The sequence below is a fragment of the Geotrypetes seraphini genome, chromosome 11, assembly GCF_902459505.1.
Source record: "Geotrypetes seraphini chromosome 11, aGeoSer1.1, whole genome shotgun sequence".
In the NCBI taxonomy this organism is placed as follows: domain Eukaryota; kingdom Metazoa; phylum Chordata; class Amphibia; order Gymnophiona; family Dermophiidae; genus Geotrypetes; species Geotrypetes seraphini.
In genome coordinates this window covers 67,403,419-67,425,923 of record NC_047094.1, presented here as the reverse complement: position 1 = coordinate 67,425,923, position 22,505 = coordinate 67,403,419, and the positions used below count along the sequence as shown (strand labels likewise).

The following is a 22,505-nucleotide window of genomic DNA, read 5'->3' as shown; positions in this document are numbered from 1 at the left end:
GTTTGGCTATGCTACTGTAATGCATCAGAACAAGATAGCACCTCTCCTTATGGTCTGTCTTAGAGTATAAAATGACTACCAGCATTTAATATAAGCGATTCTTTTGATAAAGTTCAAGTTCAATTTATTTAATATACCACAAATATAAAACCAGAAGACAAATCTAAGCGGTTTACAATTTTTTTAAAAACAACAAACCCCAAATTAGATAAGGTAAGAACAGAAAGAAGTCAAAACGTAAATGAAAACAATTGAGAACATGAAGAGGGCCATCAAGAAGGCTTTAAACTAAAGGACAGGGGAAAGCCGACATTCAACCACCAGTCGATGGCCCGGGAGACAGGATGCCCCAAAGAAGGAACTACGGACAACTACTCAGACACGAGAGGGGACGACCACAATGCAAATAAGGGAGACAATGCAGGAGCAGAAAAGGATACCGTGAAAGAAACAGTAGAGACTGCTAAGCTTAGAAAGTCCAAGAAGGCAACACAAAGGGAACTCAAATGTATGTATACGAATGCTAGAAGTCTGAGAAACAAAATGGGAGAATTAGAGACAATAGCAAGACACGATGAACTGGAAATCATTGGCATAACAGAAACATGGTAGAATGATGAAAACAAATGGGACACAGTACTACAAGGATACAAACTATACAGAAGAAATAGAGAAGGACAGAAAGGTGGAGGTATTGCCCTATATGTTCAGGATGGAGTAGAAACTGTTAGAGAGGCTACGACGGAAAGGACAGAGAAGCTGGAGTCCCTCTGGATCATGATTCCTAGACACAATGGTGCAGACACAAAAATTTGCCTTTTCTATCGACCCCCTGGACAGACGGAGGAGACAAACTCAGAAATGATAGAGGAAATTAAACAAGAATGTAAGACAGGTAATGTAATAATCATGGGAGACTTCAATTTCCCGGGGATAGACTGGAACCTGGGAACCTCGAACTGCGGCAAGGAGGCCAAGTTCCTGGAAGCGCTAGGGGACTGCTTCCTGGAACAAATGGTGGGAGAGCCGACGAGAGGAAACGCCACCTTGGACTTGGTCCTAATTGGCATTACGGGACTGACAAAAGAAATAGAAGTCACAGTCCCACTGGGGACGAGCGATCACAACATGATCAATTTTAAACTTGACATCGGGAAAGGGAAACGTACCAAAACCTTAACCACGACCTTAAACTTTAAAAAGGGAAGATACGATAGCATGAGAGCCATGGTGAAACAACGGCTCAAGATAAAGATGGACAAAGTTAAAACGGTAGATCAGGCATGGTCCCTACTGAAAAATACTATCACGGAAGCACAAAATCTCTACATTCCGTGGATTTCCAAAGAAAGGAATACTAAAGGCAAAAGAGAACCGGCATGGCTTTCTAGAGAGGTGAAGGAAGCCCTAAAAGAAAAGAAGGACTCCTTTAAAAAATGGAAATACATGAAAACAACCGAAGCTTGGAACAAACACAAAGATGATCAGAAGAAATGCCACAAGGCGGTGAGGGATGCCAAAAAGGACTATGAGGAGAAAATAGCGCAAGAGGCCAAAAATTTCAAGCCCTTCTTTAGATACGTAAAAGGGAAAAAACCCGCAAAAGAGGCGGTGGGACCGCTGGACGACCAGGGCAGAAAAGGGTACATCAAGGAAGACAAACAAATTGCAGACAGACTAAATTCCTTCTTTGCGTCTGTCTTTACAAAGGAGGACACCGCAACAATACCAGAAGCAGTGAAAGTGTTCAAAGGAATAATAGAGGACAGCCTCACCACAGTAGAAGTGGACTTGGACCAGATATACTACCAGATTGACAATCTTAAAAGCGACAAATCCCCTGGACCTGATGGAATTTACCCGAGAGTCTTAAAAGAACTGAAGGTTGAAATTGGAGAGCTTTTGCAAAAATTTGCCAACCTGTCAATTAGAACTGGACAGATACCGGACGATTGGAAGATAGTTAATGTCACACCAATTTTCAAAAAAGGATCAAGAGGAGAACCGGGCAACTACAGACCTGTGAGTCTTACATCTGTCCCTGGACAGATGATTGAAGCACTGATTAAAGATAGCATAGTCTGGCACATGGCTACATACGACCTGATGAGAGCCAGTCAACATGGCTTCAGGAAAGGGAAATCATGTTTGACGAATTTACTTCAGTTTTTTGAGACCGTGAACAAACAAATTGATAGTGGAGAACTGGTGGACATAATATACTTGGACTTCCAGAAAGCGTTCGACAAGGTTCCACATGAAAGACTTCTCAGGAAACTACAAAGCCATGGAATAGAGGGAGATATACTAAGATGGATAGGCAATTGGCTGGAGAACAGAAAGCAGAGAGTGGGCATAAATGGGAAGTTCTCAGACTGGGAGAAAGTGACTAGCGGTGTGCCCCAGGGCTCGGTACTTGGGCCCATCTTATTTAATATTTTCATCAATGACCTAGAAGAAGGAACATCCAGTGAGATCATCAAGTTTGCAGACGACACAAAGCTATGCCGGGCAATCAGATCACAGAAGGATAGCGAGGAACTCCAGTGACTTGTGTCAGTTAGAGAAATGGGCGGAGAAATGGCAGATGAAGTTTAATGTGGAAAAGTGCAAAGTAATGCATTTAGGTAGAAAGAACAAGGAACACGAGTATAGAATGTCAGGTGCAACTCTGGGTAAGAGCGAACAAGAAATGGACCTGGGTGTACTGATAGATAGGACCCTGAAACCGTCGGCACAATGCGCGGCAGTGGCAAAGAAAGCAAATAGAATGTTAGGCACGATAAAGAAAGGAATCATGAGTAGATCGGAGAAAGTTATAATGCCGCTTTATATGGCAATGGTCTGACCACACTTGGAATACTGTGTCCAACATTGGTCTCCCAACTTAAATAAGGATATAAATCTGCTGGAGAGGGTGCAGAGATGAGCAACGAAGCTAATAAAAGGTATGGAGAACTTGGAATACAAGGAACGACTTAAGAGACTGGGATTGTTCTCCCTTGAGAAAAGGAGACTGCGAGAGGATATGATCAAGACTTTCAAAATGCTGAAAGGAATCGACCAAATAGAGCAGGAAAAAAAATTATTTACAATGTCCAATGTGACACGGACAAGAGGACATGGATTGAAGCTAAGGGGGGACAAGTCCAGGACAAATATCAGGAAGTTCTGCTTCACGCAACGAGTAGTGGACACCTAGAATGCTCTACCAGAGGAGGTTATTGCGGAATCCACCGTTCTAGGATTTAAAAGCAAACTAGATGCACATCTCCTTACGAGAGGCATAGAGGGATATGGGTGACTAAAATTACAAAAAACTAAACCCAAGTGACTTAGTATACAAGATATAACAACAAAATATTAAACTCACTTAATAGGATCAGTGCATATCCCTACAACCACTTTTTAAAGACTTTTTATCTCTTTTATTTTATTTTAATTCAGGAAAGGCCTCGGAAAAGGAGCCTATGCACAGTCTTATCATAGACCGGGATGTTCTGCGTAGTTTTAAGATGCTCCAAGCTCCAGTCATAGGTCCCAAAAATCTGAATTTATTTTTAATTTTATATACAATACTTTCATGAGTGTGACTCTAATACTTTTATTATTTTTTCTTATTTAGCTTCTATCTTGACTTATATTTAAAATGCTAGCCACATTATTATATTTACTTTCATTATTTTTGCAATAGTTACTCTTCAGCAACATTTAAACACAATTTGAAATGCACTTCTCTCTATCTTTGAGAAAATTGATAGTTTTACTTATCTTAGAACTCATTTCTTAAGTAGCTGTTACTTCTCAGTGATAATCTCTCTGCCATATCTATGCTGACGCAGGCCAGCGTTTCGCGGAATTTAAACTTTTTCCTCTGTGTCAGGGCCAACAATACAGCATCAAATCATGGTTTTAATCGTGTCTACCATAGATTCTCAAACTAAAATTACGCCAGGTGTACACCTGGCTGGGCCTCCGCATGTGCAGATCGACGGACTTGATGGACCGAAGGTCTTCTGGAGATGGCAGTTCTTATGTTCTTATTATCAGGGATTACAATAAAAATAAAAAGGTTGGGGAAAGGGATGAACAATGTGGTAAGGGAGGGAACAAAGAATTTAAATCTACCCACAGAGAAGAAAAATAGCCATCAGGAGGAAGTTAAGAGCTAAAGGCCAAAGAGAAGTAGTATGCCTTTAATTGTGCCTTGAAGGTTACAAATGATTTCTCTGAACGAAGGTAAAAAGGCAAAGAATTCCAGAGAGTGGGAGCCATAACAGAGAATGAAGAATTCCTATGGAAATTCAGAAAAAGTTATCTAAATGAGGGAATGACTAATAACTGCTGTTGCGAGGAGCATAAGGTTCTTTGAGGCGAATATGGGACCAGATTCTGGTGAATATTCTGTCCACATGAATACCTACTATAACCGGATACAGTTGAGTTGATATTCAAAAGCACTTCTGTGGTCAGCAGAAGGCATAGGAGCCAACCTTTCCAAATTATTGAGGGTGCTAAACCCAGTGGATACTACCTCTCCTTGAACAGGAGTTTGTCCAAAATATTGGGGGCAGTGGCATTGGGGGTGGGAGGGGGGGCGAGGGAGGCGGTCCATGCCCCACTTCCCTTCCCCCGTACCTCTAATTGTTTACCGCCGTAAGCAACAACTTCAATGTGTTCCTTGTGACTGTATCACCTCTGATGTCACTTCCAGGTGCTGCACATAAGAAGTGTATCAGAAGGAGAGCTGCCAGGGTCGTGAGGAGCAAGTTGAAGTTGTTACTTGCGGCAGTGAACTAGAGGTACAGGGGAATGGAAGGGGGTGCACGCGCAGCAGGGGGTTTTGGGGAATGAGCGGGGGGAGGGGAGGCGTGGATGAAGACGAGGACAGAGGAGGGGTGCCTCCACCCAAGGCGCCTCTCACCCTCGCTGCACCACTGCTGATGTCATGACAATTCAGAGATAATTTATGTTATGTTATGTTTGGAATAATGGTTACATAATATGAGGTTTAATAAAAGAAAATTTTCACTGCCTGTTTCTATTCTGACCATTTATTCCGTTTCATGGTTATTACAAAAAATATTTTTTTACTTGAGGGGTGTGGGGGGGGGGTCAAAAAATGATGGGCCCCGGGTGCCACATACCCTACGTACACCACTGGATTAGATTAAAAATTGTTAAGGTTCTTTTCTTCTCTCAGGGTCAGTGCTAGGGCATTCCACAGTGTGGGTGCAGTTACTGAAAAGATTGCTTTACGTGTTGTGTCATAAAATAACTGACGAACTGAGGGAACTGCTAAAAGATATTGTTGAGAAGAACGTATTGTCCTATGCGAATCATAAGGGATCAGCAATCTGTCTTTGAATGATGGAATATGATCAGATTGGACTTTGAAAGCAAGAAGTAATATTTTAAAAGTAATCCTATGTGAAATGGGTAACTAGTGAGCTTTTCTGAGGAGAGGGGTAACATGTTTGAATTTCTTAGCATTAAAGATGATTTTTACAGCAGTGTTTTGAATGACTTGTAATCTCCTGATCTCTTTGTGAGGAGATGCCCTGGTAAAGTGAATTGCAATAAATCTAAGGTTGAAATTACAGCCAGAATTTGTGTGTGACTTGAGGCAAGACAATGGAGGAGGAAACAAATTACAGAGAGAGCAGAGAAATTCAGCTCCCCTTCATAAAATTTAAATGCATAAGTGTAGAATATACAAACAGCAGGTCTAATTTTATATCCCTACTCTCTTCTAATCTCTTCCTCTATAGTGTCATCTAGAGCTTGTATAGGAATGTGTGATACACAAATGGAAGAAATAAAAATAAAATAAAATATATAGTGAAAAGTGGATTTTCAGTGATGGCACTTACATATTTACCACTGCTGGAAAGCCATATATATATATATATATATATATATATATATATATATATATATATATATATATATATATAGTGACGAAACCTAGCATGCACCCTGCCCTGGGCCCGGGAAAACCTGGCATGGAGCCGGCACAGCCAAGAAGGGAAGAGGAAAACCAGGCCATAACCCAGCCTAAGAGCCAGAGGGGCAGGGCACTTGAACCTAATTCTTCCCCTATTACTCCTTTCCTCCTTCTCTGAAACCTAAACCCAACTCAGGAGGGGGTGGGGTTAACACTCGGGGTGTGCAGGTCAGAAAGCCTCAAATACAAACAAGGGGAAGTCAGTTGGGGAACTAAGGTGGGACTAATCCCAATCAGCCAGCAACCAGGAAGGATTGCAGCTACCACAGAGTTCCTGTGCCCCAGCCCCGTACGCTATTCAGGAGTCAGCCCATCTGGAGGGAAAGTGAAGGCCCTGGACGCGACCTTGCCTGGCCGTACAAACCCTAGGAGGGTGCACCAAGAGATTGGCCGTGGAAAGGACCGGTTGGCAAGGAGCTAACACCCAGGCAAGACGGGGTTTGGGAGAAGCAGCCCGAGGACACTGGGTGGAGAAACAGCCAGGGTTATGGGTCTATGGACTGGGAGATGAACAGCATTCCTGGGGAGAGTGAGCCCGGGGAAGACATGTACTTAGGGGAGAGTGAGATATGAGAGGTCTTGCCCATTCTCTCAACAATCCAGTCCAGGCTAATTGAAGCCCTGGACACTAGCAGTGTTTGAAGCAGGGTCAGGGCAATCCTGGCCAATTGAGAAGTAATTATCAGAACTGTTTAGTTACCTTACCTCTGGAGGACTTGGAGAGGTAAGAAGCTCCTGAAAGTTAGCCCAGGTTGGGCTTGGCTACGTTCAGTAACCCTGGACACATTCTGTGTAGGAGAATTTGGAAGCCAAACCTTTGCTTTGTTTCTGTTGGGAGGTTTGGGGTGTTAACGTGCTTTGTTTTATGGACCTGGAAGCTCCAGGCAGGGCACAAGGACTGAAGCCCATGTTATGCTTGGTGGAGGAAAGTGTGAAGAATGTACTATATGTTCCAACATGTTTTTTTTTTAAACTTTAATAAACCTGGTTCCAGTTCCTAGGAAATCCGTCTTCCGGGTTTTCGTTCATCCAGCTATATAAAAGGCGCAATAATAAATCTACCTGTGGTTCGAGCCCGGTTTCCCACCTACCTAGGAACCGGCCCGGTCACAATATAATATATATATATATATATATATATATATATATATATATATATATATACTGTGTGTGTGTGTGCATATGTATATAATTAATATATACATATATATAATTTTATATACATATATATATATATATATATATATATATATATATATATATATATATATATAATTAATGGCACTTCCACATTTACCCCTACTGGAAATAATGTGGCTTCCCAGCAGTGGTAAATGTGTAAGTGCCATCACTGAAAATCCACTTATAACTATATACGTACAGCTTATAGATATAAAATTAGACCTGCTGTTTGTGTATTCTACACTTATGCATTTAAGGCCAGATTCTGTATAGGACACCCAGTCTCAGAAGCCGCCTAAGTGGATTTTGAGAATCACACACGGGCATCCTATATAGAATCGCGTCTGTCCGTGGCCTGCTTAATACCATGATTCTCTAACCGGCGTCCATGTCACAGGCACTAGTTAGAGAATCGGGTTGCCACTGAGCTTATTGCAGCAAAGGATATCCCTGCCGCGATAACTTTAGCGGAAACCCATCCCCCCCCAACTGCGAAGACTACCAGAAGGAGGGATATCCAGTCCCTCCTGCTGGAACCCCCACCCACCCTTCCTGAACATCACCGGCAGGAGGGATGCCCAGTCCCTCCTGCTGGAGCCTCCCCCTCCCCCGAACAAGAGAAATGCCCAGTTATTTTGGGAATTGTACTTTGGGGTGCCTCCCCTATTTACGGTATTTTCTGTGGATTGTTTTTTGCTCTACTCTACAAACTGTCTACAATCACACTACAGGGTTATGATGTGACTCATAGTATATATCACTGGTATCTTTGGAAATTTCACTTTTTGGATCTCGGACTGAATTTCATCCCTTTTTGTCTTTAGATGTCCTTACCCCTCCAACCCTAAAAATTCCATTAGAGTTTATAGCAGAAGGAATCGACATGCAACTCGAGTGCCAGGTGGGATCGCAGAATGTGGACACTTACATATTCATTAAAGATGCTGAGAACATATCCTGTGCTCAGACAAATCAGACAAACATCTCCTGCAGTGATTCCAGTCCTTTTCTAAACTTCCATTCCATCAGGAAATCAGACAGTGGGAATTACAGCTGCACTATAGTGAATCTCATCAGCAACAGCACCAGCAGGCCTCAGGAGCTGAGGGTACTAGGTAAGGACCTTTATTACACAGATATAAACTATAGCAGGATAATATACTGTGATATCTGTACTGCAGAATAGGGAAATATAACTCCTACTCACATGTGTAAAGCTAAAAAAACCCCAAACAAACTACTTTAGGGTACAGAAGAAAAAAACCCCCAATAGTACACAAGAACACACAATCTATAAATCATGACTGAATTAAAAGAAATTATGAATGAATTAAATGAAATGGAGAAAAGACTTCAGTAACCTATACAAAAAAGAGTCTCTATAGCAAAAATCACAATCATTGGTCAGAAAAACTCAATTTCTAATAAAGATTCTCCAAAATGGTGATGAATAATGCAAAATCCTTGAAAAATACACAATTAAATATAAATTCAGGATAAACTCACTGAATTATATAGAATGTCTTATAAATCCCCCAAATTATAAAACAGATTAGAGTACTTAGTTTAATAATGCAGAGAGCAATATGCAGCAGGAGTCTTGAACAGTTGTTGCAGCTGGAAGAGCCTTATGAATGAACAGCTCCTGACAAGGACAACTCATTCACTGAGGCTGCGTCAGGGGAATTCTCCCTAAATAGATGAGAAGATGAGAAAATTTAATCAAAAACCCATATAGAAATACTCATATAATCTCATAGAGAACCACGATTGGTTCTTTTCAAACAAAGGTTGTATTTATACGCCATCTTGGAAGGTAGGATGAAACTGATGGCCTCTTTTACAAAGCCGCTCTAGCGGCTGCCCTGCGCTAACGGCCCCGAAGCCCATAGAGATTTAAAGGGCGTCGGGGCTGTTGCCGCGCGGCAGCCACTAGCGCAGCTTTGTAAAAGAGGCAGTGAGCTTTGTAAAAGTGGCTTCTAGTAAGCACCAATTGTTTTGAGATTGTATGAGTATTTTCTGTACTGGTTTTTGATTACATTTATTTTTATCTTCTCATCTGTTTACAGCAGAACTCCCCTGATGCAGCTTCAGCAAAATAGGAGTCCTTTTCGGGAGCTCCTCATTCATAAAACTTTTCCAGTCCTACAATTATTAAAAACTCCTCCTGCACATTACTCTGCTTAATTAAATTAAACACTTCATTTTGTGTTAGAATTTTTGGGATTTATAAAATACTTCATATCATTCAGTGAGTTTATCCTGAGTTTATCTGTAATTGCTATATATTTTTCAAAAATCTTGCATTATTCATCACCATTTTGGAGAATGTTAATTAGAAACACAGTTTTCCTGTCCAATGATGGTGCCTTTTGCTGAGAAGGCTGAGTACCTCTTTTTTATACAAGTCACTGAGCTCTTTTCTCCATTTCCTTAAAGGAGGACTTTAACTCCTATTCATCTGCCATTCACACAGCAAGAGATGCCACCCACCCAACATATGCACACAAAACCCTGCTCACACACTGAAGGAGGGCCCAGGACTTTCGTACATAAGACAGAGGAAGATTCTCAAAAACCCGCGTTATAAAGCGACGGTCTGCTAACACAGACGTTCTGATAGCAAATCTAAAAATCTGAGATATTCTTTAAAAATCTCGCATGCAAATAAGGTCAGTGGACAGCAGTGAAGATTTCCTAAATTTGCATGTGACCATCGCTGATGGGCACATACATAGAAAAAAAACACGCTGTCAATGCCATAAAAAAAAACCCCAACAGAAACCAGAACACATCAACAGCGGGAGAGATGCCTACACTCTCCCACTGCCCCTGTGTTGTGATGCAGCAGGAGAGATGCCCGTTCTCTCCGCTGCATCACAACACCCCTTCCCTAAAATCCCAGCTGGGACCTCCCCACCCCTCCACCCCCATCAGGAGTGATGTCCACTCTCTCCTTCAGCAAATAAAAAAAATCCTCCCGCTACTCTGACCCCACCCGACTTTGACCTCCCCTGGCAGCGGGAGAGATGCCCACTCTCTCCTGCTGCAGTAAACTACCCGCTGCAACAAGACCCCCTCCCCCCTCTCCGCAATAGGACCCCCTCCCTCTTACCTCAAGAGATGAACCGGAGGAATGTGGACATTACATTCCCATCTGCTGCTGCATCATCTAAAATGGTAATTCCCCTCCTCGATGCATCTTGGGATACACCGGGGAAGGGGATGCATTGGGAAGGGTCCTAAGGCTCTGCTTAGGCCTGGACACCCCATAGGCAGGGCCTTAGGCAGCCGGGCCAATCATAGCCATAGGACCCTTCCCGATGCTGCACCCTGGGCCAATCAGAGCAAGCCCATCCCTAGTGTATCCCAAGATGCACCTGGGAGGGGAATTACCATTTTAGATGACGCAACAGCAGCTGGGAAGATGATGCCCATGTCCCACTGGTTTATCTCTTGAGGTAAGGAGGAGGGGAGCAGCAGAGACGGGGAGGGGGGTTGCAGTTGTGGAAGGTAGTTTACTGCAACAGAAGAGAGTGGGCATCTCTCCCGCTGCCAGGGGAGGTCACGGTCGGGTGAGGTTGCGGCAGGATTTTTTTTATTTGCTGAAGGAGAGAGTGGGCATCACTCCTGATGCGGGGGGGGGGGGTGTTTCGTGGCAGGATTTTTTAAAATTTAAAAGTGCTGCAGGCAGGAGAGAGTGGGCATCTTTACTGATGCAGGGGGGAGGGGGGTGGAATCACAACAGGATTTTTTTACTTTCTAGCAGTCTCTGACACTGACCGACGCTGCTTTTATAAAATGGTTCGGCAATTTTTAAAAAGCCACTGGAGAGTCCATTTCGGTGTTGAGGAGCCCATTTGCATGTCAGTGTTGGAGACTGCTAGAAACCTCGCTAAAGATGGAGATAATTTGTTTTGATAATCCACCGCTAAACTGCGTACAGGCTAAACCGCCGGAAAACAGTTTAGCGACAGCATTAAAGCTTTTGAGAATCTAGCCCTGAGAGATTAGATGCTGACAAGCTTCAGGAAATGAGTCAAGTGGTTTCAGGAAATGAGTCATGAGTCAGGAATGTGTTATCAACTCCAACATCTGCCAGAGAAAACTTAAGGAATTTAAAATTCCCATCCACAGACACCAAAGTGCCAATATTACTCAAACCGATTTCACATTCAGAAGTCTGGTATCTGGAACTTTCTATAACATGATTCTTTTATTTAAGTATATATTTTCTTGACAGTTAAAATCTCGAATGTGACCATCAGCAGTAATGTAACCTCTGCATACCTGTGGGCAAGTGAGGATTCCATCAACCTGATGTGCATAGCCCAAGGAGATGAGCCCAAATTCTCCTGGAGCTACAATGGGACATCCCTATCCCCAGATCCACGTTATCACCTCTCTATAAGCAACGAGTCCCTGACTATCAGCCCTTTGACTCGGAGTGATGTTGCTGCCTTTACCTGTACAGCCAACAACAGCGTGAGCCAGGAGAATAGCACCCCCATCAACCTCACCATCTCCTGTAAGTACCTGATCATAAGAACATAAGAATAGCCTTACTGGCTCAGACCAATGGTCCTTCTAGCCCAGTAGCCCATCTATCCTCACAGTGGCCAAAAAGGGGGTGGAAAAGTGGGTGTATCTTATGGAGCGAATACACCTCCCCACGGTACCTTTTTTTAACTGGCAGTGGTCCAGCAAGGTCTCCTGCTAGACGGCAGCTTTTCTCGCTGCAGAGCGGCACATAAGGCAGGAACGCGACCTTTGCACTTCCTGCCTGGTCCCGCGCCACTCCGTGATTGGCTGCCGTCAGTTCTCGTAAATCGCGAGAACTGATGGCAGCCAATCATGGAGTGGTATGGGACCAGGCAGGAGCGCAAAGGTCACGCTCCTGCCTTATGCGTTGTTTGGCAGCAAGAAAGGCAGCCGTCCAGCAGGAGACCATGCTGGACCACCACCAGTTAAAAAAAGGGACGGGGGGGCTGCGGACCAGGCAGGAAGCACAAAGGTCGCACTCCTGCCTTATGCGCCGCTATGCAGCGAGAAAGGCAGCCGTCCAGCAGGATACCGCGCTGGACCAATGCTAGTTTAAAAAAGGCACTGGGAAGTTGCGGGCTTCAGGCTTCCCAGCACCAGACGCATCAGATTACCAGACATGTAGATGAGGAAAAACGAAGAAAAAAAAATTCTGAACCAAATTTTTTTGGGGGGTTTTCCTTCTCTACACATAGGTGCGTTTTATGGTCAGGTGCTTCTTATAGACCGAAAAATACGGTAAGCAAGGTAAGAGAAAGGGCATGGTGGACAAGCTCAGGTAGTTTCATGGTAAGTCACATACCTGCTATTCTTTAAGGGTGCATGTAATGGCAACATGGGTAGAGCATAGGTGGGGCTCCCAGTTACATGAGTAACTTATTATTATTATGTTTATTAAAAGTTTTAACCACACTGTAAATGTTAGGTGTGTTAAAATCTGGTAACACTAGTATTTTATAATGTCATCTGGGTACCCAGGTGTCATTATAGAATATACTTCTATCGGAATGAGGGAGGCCACAAGGGTCATGGCCTCCCCCCAAATTGGAGGTCTCGGTTGATGCCCACCCTCCCACCCACTTCTCGGTGTTATACTTTAAAATCTTTTGGCAGCCGCTGTGCAGCGTTAATGAGCAGGCCTGCCCTGATACCCTTCATTCTACTTCCGGGGGCAGGCCTGCTTGTTGATGCTGCTTGGCGGCTGATTGAAGATTTAAAAATACAGCACTGGGAGGAGGTGGGTCGGGGTGTTGGGAGCTGATGAGAAGCCGAATTGTGCTGCAGGATTCCACTGGGGCCAGGGCGGAGCTCCTGGGCTTCCCTAAACCAAAGAGCACTCTGCTACTTATGACTGGAGGCATCCTGTTTATAGAATTGCCTCTAGTTTTATAGAGTTGCTTCCAAAGTGGATGCTGGACAGGAGCAATCTAGTAAGCACAGTAGGCATGGCAGGGGATGCTGAGGTCTGGGGGTGCCAAAAATTACCAAGACTCTTCTTACCTGTTACTCCAGGCTAAAGGCTAAAGGCCCTTTTATATTATCTCTTATTCAATGTAGCTTTACTACCTCTATAGTACCACCACAATGGAAATCCGCCTACATTATTCCTATTGTGAAAAATTACAAAACCAGTATTAACGATTTAACTAACTATCGTCCGATAGCTAACATTCCATTTCTCGCAAAATTAGCAGAAAAACTGATATTCAATCAACTTTCCGATTTCATTGAAAAAACTAATGCATTACACCCGAACCAAACAGGATTCAGAAAATTCCATAATACCGAGTACTCCTTAATAGGTCTAACCTCTAACATCCATTACTATCTCGACCATCACAAATCAGTAATACTTTTTTCCTTAGACATTTCCGCCGCCTTCGATACTATTGATCACGACCTACTCTTAAAAAGACTCGAAGAAAAAGGAATTAACGAGAAAGTTTTAGACTGGTTTAAATCTTACCTCACCAACCGAACTTCTATCGTTAGATTTAATAATGAGGAATCCGCCCCTTACACTTCAACCTTTGGAATTCCACAAGGATCTATTTTGTCTCCTCTATTATTTAATATCTTCCTTGCACCACTATTAGAACTTTGTCAGGCCATAGGCTTCATCCCCTATTCATATGCAGATGACATCCAACTCATACACCCTTTAGACCCAGAAAACACTACAGATATCTCCTCAATAAATCAAAAGCTAGAGCATGTGCAAAATTGGTTAAACACAAATAAATTGGCATTAAATATTAATAAGACTCAATCCATCCTATTCAATTGGAAAAAAGATATTTCTCTTTCTAAACCTTTTCTCCTCAATAACACCCCCATTAACATGGTATCTTCGACAAAAATTCTTGGTGTTTACATAGATGACAAACTATCCTACCATGAACATATATCTTATATGGTTAAAAATTGTTTTTTTAAATTACGGCAGATAAGATCTATTGCCAAATTTCTCAGTCCTTCTTCTCTAAACATATTAATCCATTCATTTATAATAGCGAAAATTGATTACTGTAATGCCCTATTCTTAAACATCACACAAAAAGAAATAAGAAGGATACAAATAATTCAAAATACGGCAATAAAATTAATTTATAATTCTAAAAAATTTGACCATGTGTCTCCACTACTGATAGATGCGCACTGGTTACCAGTAAATCATAGGATCTTTTTTAAACTAATGCTCCTAATTTTCAAAACTCTAACATCCAATGAGCCGCAATTCATCTCCAAATCTCTAATCCCATACAAAACACAGCGATCTCTTCGCTCTACTGATCAATTTTTATTAGCTGTTCCATCTCTAAAAGTTATAGGTACTAGAAGAGCAGATATATTTACTGTTGCTGGTCCACAAAGGTGGAATAAACTCCCTCAATTTATTAGAATAGAACAAAATATTACAACATTTAAAAAACTTTTAAAAACATATTTATTTAAAGATGCTTTCGACTTTTAACAGTTCATTTAAATTTCTTACGTTTTGGTATTAATGCTTAAGAAGTGTGCTCATGCTACCTTGTGCTACCTCTTTTACCCTACCTTTTGTTCTTTCCCTTTATTCTTACGAAACCCGAAATTGTAACTTTTACTTTTCTCTTACCCCTCAAGTAAGTTTTAATTGTTTTTATGTTATGTTAATATAACTATTATGTTAAGTTTCTTATTTCTTTTTATTATATTATGTACATCGCTTAGAAATTGTAATAGGCGATCCATCAAAAGATTGAATAAACTTGAAACTTGAAAGGAGCAGTAGGAGAAAAAACAGACCAGAAGGCCTGGGCTGATCCTCCCTCCCTTTCTCTACCACATGCCATCTCTGGGCTTGAAACACTATAGTACATCACTGATATTATTTAGGCACTTAAGGGCAAATTCTATAAGAAGTGCCCAAAAGTTAGGCGCCTAATTAGGCACTGTTCAGCGCAATTCAAGTAAAATTGGGTGCTGTTTCATGAATCATGCTGAGTGGAACCTATTTTGGAGGCGCCCATGAAATAGGCCAGCCCTAGGCACAACTAAAAGTTAGGCGCCTAGCTGAGCGCATAAGCACGCTTAAGAGCAGTGATTCTGTAAGAAGGCGCCTAACACATAGCCAGCCCACGCCTAAAGTGCATAGTGCCTATTTTTTTGAAGGCTGCCTAAATTTTTAGAGGTGCCTTGTTACAGAATCGTGCTTTCTTGATAGGCGCCTAGGTTTTAATCAGTGCTGATTAAAAAGCTTAACTAAGCTTGCTATTCAATTTAGATAGGCGCCCGTCTAAATGGGCGCCTCCGAAATAGGTGCCTAATTTTAGGTGCTAGTTAAAGAATTTGGTCCTGATTATTTTGGATAATTGTGCACTATCACTTGGATGGTTAGGGCCCGGGGTTGTAACACATTTTACCCTTTTGGGTTTTATTTGTGACAACTTTCTAAAAGGGGTTTCTTGAATTCCTCTGTTGCGAGTTGTGTTTACTGAGGGCCCATCCTCCTGTTATTATTATCATATCAATTTAATTACTTTAATATTAGTGTTTCTCTTGTTTTGCTGTTGCTATACACATTCTTAGGAGAGATCTGTTTTCTCTTTCGTCTCTGGGCTTGCAGCAGTAATCCAGATAGCCACTTGTGTTAAGCAGAGGGCGTGCCTTTGAGCCTATGCACCAATGAAGGCCCTGCTGGTCCCGCCCTTGTTCTGATTCCTATGAATTATGGGTCTTCTCTTCTTTGTCAGTAGTGGAGCTCTCTGAATCTCAGTGCACAGTGCCAAGTGTTTTATTTAAAGCTCTGATCTGTATTTCCTCAACAGGGAGACCCGATGGAAGGATCCAGTGTGGAGTGGATCTCCTAGAGGAGGAAGTCAGGTTACAGTGTTCCTGGCCTGGAGGGTCCCCAGCAGCTGATGTTCAACTACAGTTCCAAAGTATTAATGGCACCCAACAGAATGAAGTGACGAGGAATGTGTCTAAAGACAAAGTTACTGTTGGAGATCGACTTACCTGCCATGGCTCCCAAATCGACAAAATGGACAAGTGTTATTTTGATTTTGGTGAGAGCTTGAAGGTTTTTTGTTTTTTTTTAAATCTTCCATGGGATTTATCCATAGTGATTTAGGATCACCAAATCAGGTTCCAGACCCTCAACAAAGTATCCGGGAGCAGTTCCTTAAAGAAGATATAAGCCTCCACTGACAGGAGAGGCTTAAAAGTTTAAACAGGTTTTACTACAAAGAAAACAATGCCTAAAGAATAAAAAGGGAATAATAGAGGGGAAGGGATTTAGATTTAATTCATACCATTTTTTAGTTGTAGCTCAAGGTGAGTTATATTCAGATACACTAGGTATTTCCCTGTCCCTGGAAGGCTCACAATCTAGCCCCCCCCCCTTTTTTTATAAAGCTGCGTTAGGCTTTTTTATTGCCAACCGTGGCGTTATTAACTCCACCCTTTAATCTGGTCCTGTACTCACCTGCTAAAGAAGAAAGGAGCAGGATTCAGCAGAGCATCTTCCTCCAGCTGCCTACCAAAGAGTGAGAAACTGGGTCTGTCATTTTATTTTATTTTTTCAATATCTCCCACTCTCTGCTGGATAGAGAAGCTGAGACATTTTCTTCTAAAACCTGTCCATCTGCTAGAAAGAGAGAGAGAGAAGTCTGAGCTAGCTGCTTTCATTATTGCCATTGCATCCGCTGAAAGAAAGAGAAACCTGAGCAAAATCACTTATAGGCTGCAACCAGCGGAGAGAGGAGCAAAATCACCTGCCAGAGAGAAGAGAAGTCACCTACCACAACAGGAAAAAGGAGCCTGGCAGGAGGGAAGTCACCTACCACAACAGCAAAAGGGAACCAGAAAGGAGTGGAGGCACCTACCATCACAGGAAAGTGTAGCCAGTGAGGGAGAAATCACCTACCATCAAAAGAGAGCAGCTAGGGAGGAAGGAAATTGCCTACTTCCACAGAAAAGAGCCAGAGAAGAGGGAAGTCAGCTTTCACCAATGAAAGAGGATGGAATTAACCTGCTTTCAAAGGACTGAGTTGATGGATGATGATAAAAGCAAAAGGGGAGAAAAATTAGTCAGGATTTATAAATGATATTTTCCTTGTAATAAACTTAGTTGATTCGAGTGGTTGAACACACAGATGCTTAGAGGCCAATTGCAATAGTTTTCTTTCTGTTCCATACAAGCTCCATTCCAGCAATGATTCAGCACCAGTGGTGCCTAGTGGAAGGGGGAGATACTGGACACATTGGGGGAGATGTAGAGAACAGATTAATCCTAGACACCTGGGAAGGGGGAGGGGGGAGAAAGGAAGAAGAAAGATGTTGGATACCTTGAGGGGGGAGGAGGGAAGAAGCAAGATACTTGTCATGGAGGGAAGCAAAGGAAAGAGATAGATGTTAGACACTTTGTAGGGTGAGGGGGAGGAGGAAAGGGAAAGTGACAGATGCTGGATTGCTGGACATGAGGAGCAGAGGGAAAGAATGGAGAAAGATGCTAGGACCTGGAGGGTAACAAAGGGGAGATATTGGAACATGAGGGGTAGGAAAGGGGAGTTGCTGGAGAGCTGGTAGGATAAGGAAGGGAGGGGGAGCACTAGAGACCTAGGAGGGGAATAATGAATGAAAGAGGAGATGCTGGACTACAAGTGGGAGGCAAATGGTTGATGGTTTGTCTAGGGCACCAGATACTCTTGGGCTGACCCTGGAAATAACAGCACTCATTAACAAGAAGTCTAACTCCTGGAGTCATAAATGACTGGTCTTTTAACCACCTAAAGCTGAGGAGTTTATGTGAGGTACAACATGTAGCAGGAGGCTTGACCCTTTAGGTGCCTCCTCTTAGGATGGTCTGTAAAGGGAAGGACATTTTAGTGCTCCATGGAAAAGATAAAAGCAGCTGTCATTCTCAGCATTCAGTGCAGGTAAAACTATATTAGACAAAGTGGATTACTTCTTGATAGCCAATGTCTTTCCTTGACTCCCTTTAAAATATTTCCTCAACCACACATTTCTCCACTGCCCTCTCCCAGGAATTTCTCCGTGCTGACCTTTCTCCCCAAAGATCCTAAGGTGGGAGTTTTGTAAGAAAGTATGATAACCATCCCTTTAATATTTTCCATCTTCTGTAGATCCAAATATGAATGATTCTGTAAGCAAATTGGTATCATTCCACCTCCCAAAGATTCATGTTGTGTCCTTTTATTTTCTTCAGTTGTCCCTCAGGCTCCGACCTTGCTCAATGGCAGCATGACCTCAGTCAAGGAGGGTGAGAATGTGGTTCTGAAAGTGATTCTTGGCATCAGCTCTTCAAATGCAACCAAAAGCCTTTCGGCTATGATCCTTCCAGCCAAATTCACCTGGATCAATCAGACACAATCCATCATCCAGCCCAATGGAAGGTTCGAGATTAACTCAGACAATTATTCCTCCAGGCTGCAGATTTCCCAGGTCATTCAGGGGGATCAAGGAGAATATGTCTGTGAGGTGACAAATCTGGTGGGGAAAACAATCTTCTCCTTCATCGTCAACATTACAGAGACAGGTAATGCTCCTTTGTATAAGACACTTATAAGGGTTTTTGTGTACCCAAGGGCGGGGCCCGCCTTCCCCTATATGCGCTACCAAACATACACACACACTATGATATCACAGCCAATAATTCCATTTTATTCTGTTAGTGCTCTCATATACAATATCAAAAGAAAGAGAAAGTTATTCATCAAGAGGTGAAGGAATACACAGCAATCACAGCTACTATTGAGGTAAATGTACATGATAAATACACACATGGCAAGATATGTACTAACAGAACACAATGTTATGTGACACAGGCAGAACAGACAGGAGGCATTTCTCTCCATAACAAATTGCTCTGGACCAGAAGGAGTAAGGTGTTCCCCCCCCTCCCATCCATACAGGGGCTGTAGCTTTTATCTGTTTTTCTGCTGTGCTCAACTTAGGGCCAATGCATATTTTTAAAAGGGAATGGGACAATTCAGTTCGACCAGTTCAGCAAGGCCCTTTGAAAGCGGGCTGTTACATCTCTTAATATTAATACAGCCTCTTAAAGTCAACTTTTTATCCCGGAAGTCTTCCCTCTGGACAATTTTCTGTTTCAATATAAAGGGAAACCTTACAATGCACCTGATTGATCTATGATGATGCCACCTCCCCCCTCTTTAAACCTTGAAGTCACCAGATGATGCCGAGGCAGGAGAAGACCACAAGTGGGTAAAGGGAAAGGAAAGAAGCACCAGTGGGGGAGAGCGAGCTAGGCCCCCCTCTTTCAAATCTTGAAGTCACTAGATGATGTGGCGACAGGAGAAGAAGATCACGGGTGGGTGAAGGGAAAGGAAAGAAGCATTAGTGGGGGGTGAGGGGAGGGATAGACTCACAGAAATAGTAGCTACCTTTCAAACCTCGCAGCTTCAGCAAGGTAAGCGCTCACCATTACAATAGCCATAATGAAATAACTGTGATTAATGGCCATGCAGAACGGGGCTGGCTGAAACAGCCATGCTAAATTGGCCATGCTGAACTGTCCTGTGCTGAAACAGTTGTGCTGAATCATCCTAAACCCTTCAGATAACCTTATTGTAAGTCAGATCAAACCAGTTCACATTCCTTTCCTTCTCCAATCTCCTTTGTTCCACCTCTATCTGGAGTCAGCAATCCTACAAACAACCAGGCTCTTGATAGTTGTTTATTACACTGCTGTGATTGACTCTTTTTGCATACCCTCCCAAGACAGTAGGGAGAGCTCCGAGGTAGGGAAGGGAACCAAAATGCTAGGGATATCCTTTAAGTGGAAGATGTTCTATTTGAAAGGGTTGATTGAATTAGGAAGATGGCAAGAATAGTGATGCTATATACAGTAGAATTAGACTTCAAAGTTAGGCATTACATTTCAAGGATAGGCATGCCTGTCCACAAGTTTTACGGCAGAGGTTCCAAGGGTTTTATTAAACATCCTGTATTCTCTCCTTGGCTTTTTCCCATAGTTAGGCCTTGGCCAGTGTTAATTCTACTTTATGACTTTGCAGTTTTTAAAGTAATAAGAATTGGGTTTTATGCCTTAGCACAATTCTGCCTGATCACAGCAGAAAAATTAAAGTTACTGCCTACATTTGGGCATGAGCATTTACACCAGCCATTGAGTTGGCATAAGTGCTCACACCTACATATAGATCAGTGGTCTCAAACTCAAACCCTTTGCAGGGCCACGTTTTGGATTTGTAGGTACTTGGAGGGCCTCAGAAAAAAATAGTTAATGTCTTATTTAAAAAATGACAATTTTGCATGACGTAAAACTCTTTATAGTTTATAAATCTTTCCTTTTGGCTAAGTCTTAATAATAATATTGTAATTTATAGCTAAAGAGACATGTGATCAAGAAACTGTTTTATTTTACTTTTGTGATTATGATAAACATACCGAGGGCCTCAAAATAGTACCTGGAAGGCCGCGAGTTTGAGACCACTGATGTAGATGTACGTTAACATTCTGTAGAGGTAATTGCGTACAGAATTGCTGTTCTAGATGTGGTGCTCAGTGTGTATCATCTCAGCACCTGACTTTAAAGAGATAATTCTCTTTAGCTTGCTTAAAGTGTTGCTGAGACTCTCTAAAGTATGTTTATTAGTATATTTTAGCAGGGTTCTTATGTCAGTGAATTAATGTATTGTATGGAGGGCTATTGACCTTGTGTATTGAGAGTCTCTATCTCAAATTTATTAATATCTTATAACAGTGGGTCTTAAACCTGTCCTAGGGGACCCCCTAATGAATATGCATGAGCAAGATTTGTGTATAAAGTAGGTAGTAGGCATGCAAATTTCTCACATGCATATTCATTAGGGATATCTTGAAAACCCAACTGGCAGGGGATCCCCCAGGACATATTTAAGAACCACTGTCTTATAGCATTGAGACTGTCTATGAGGGGTGCTGAAAAGTTCTCAGCCCAACCAACTTCCTAAATTCTGAGTGTTATTTTGCTACTGTAGCTGAAAAGAGTTATCTTATTTTGTTAAGTGCAAATTACAGAAACAAAATTCTATGTTTTGACATTGTTTCAGATCATTGATTGAACCATATCCATGTCATTCTCTTCTTGGTTGGGCTGAGAACTTATCAGCACCCCCCTCGTACAGTATGTTTATTAATATATTGTAGCAGGATTCTTACCTCAGTGTATTAATGATTATATGAAGAGGGATCATCCTTGTGTATTAATGTACTATTTTAAATAAATAAATACAATTCTTGGCAGGGTACAAGTTAACATACATAATAAAGTAAAATACATAACACACCAAAACAAAAATCTTATACCTCAATACCATAAAAAACTGTCTGCACTTTCTCTACCTGGTGTTTATTACTAGGTTACAGCTGGGTTCTTATCTCTATTATAGATAATGTCCCATCTGTGTGTTCTAGAGAAAGTCCCAATTTGTTCTTCCCAAAAGAACGTGTGGCTACTCAAAAGTACTCCAGGAGTTCCCCAAACTCCAGGAGTTGCCAAAACTCCGAGAGACTCACCAAAAGCCTCAACAGACTTGCCAAAAGCCTCAATAACCAAATAAGGGCGTGGAAGAGGGCAGAGACAAGTGAGCACTAGAAAACAGATACCCACTTAGAGTCCCGGCACCATCTCCACTCCCGGGAGATGAAACGACCAGGTCCCAATTTGTATTAGCCTCGTTCTGCTGTCCTGACTACAGATGCATCTGGGGACACCTCTTTAGAAAGAAAAGTACACACACACACAAACATACATGCAAATAGGCAAAAAAATATCTCTCTCTCTCTCCTTCTTTATTCAGAGTACTGCATACACTTTTTATAGCATTTCACATGGGTCAGTTTTTTTAGCATATGACTGTAGGAAAGACCATATATGGTAACAGGATACATAAAAGCAACTAGAAAAAGGTAGCAAACATAAGGGGAGGGGGAAATAGTGGGAAGCTTCCATTATGGCATATAATACTGTCCTGTCTAAGGTCTAGCAATGTTTCTTGTAACAAATGTTTCTTATCAAAACAAGAACTACAGAACACAATGGAGACACAGAGCTCAGAACACAAAAAGAAAAGGCCTTGTGGTTTTTTTCCTTGGCAAAATGTTAACTGTTTCAGCAGTTCCTTTTACATAAGCAAGAATAGAAAAACTTACAAAGAATATATGCTCCTTCATCTTCTTTGTGCATTAATGTGTTAGAGAGAGAATATGGTCCCTGTATACTGAGCAGTTCCTTTACTTAGAGGTA

The 22,505-nt window shown here is 42.1% G+C and overlaps 1 protein-coding gene across 3 annotated transcripts in view; it reads left to right on the top strand.

Moving 5' to 3' along the window:
* LOC117368798 (carcinoembryonic antigen-related cell adhesion molecule 5-like) overlaps positions 1-22,505 on the top strand; it is an 87,064-nt gene that overhangs the window by 22,963 nt on the left and 41,596 nt on the right. For all 3 annotated transcript variants that reach the window (XM_033962501.1, XM_033962500.1, XM_033962499.1), the window contains exons 5-8: positions 8,014-8,304; positions 11,433-11,717; positions 16,042-16,281; positions 18,444-18,773. In XM_033962501.1, coding sequence (XP_033818392.1) covers positions 8,014-8,304; positions 11,433-11,717; positions 16,042-16,281; positions 18,444-18,773 — 1,146 coding nt within the window. The remainder of the gene's footprint in view (positions 1-8,013; positions 8,305-11,432; positions 11,718-16,041; positions 16,282-18,443; positions 18,774-22,505) is intronic.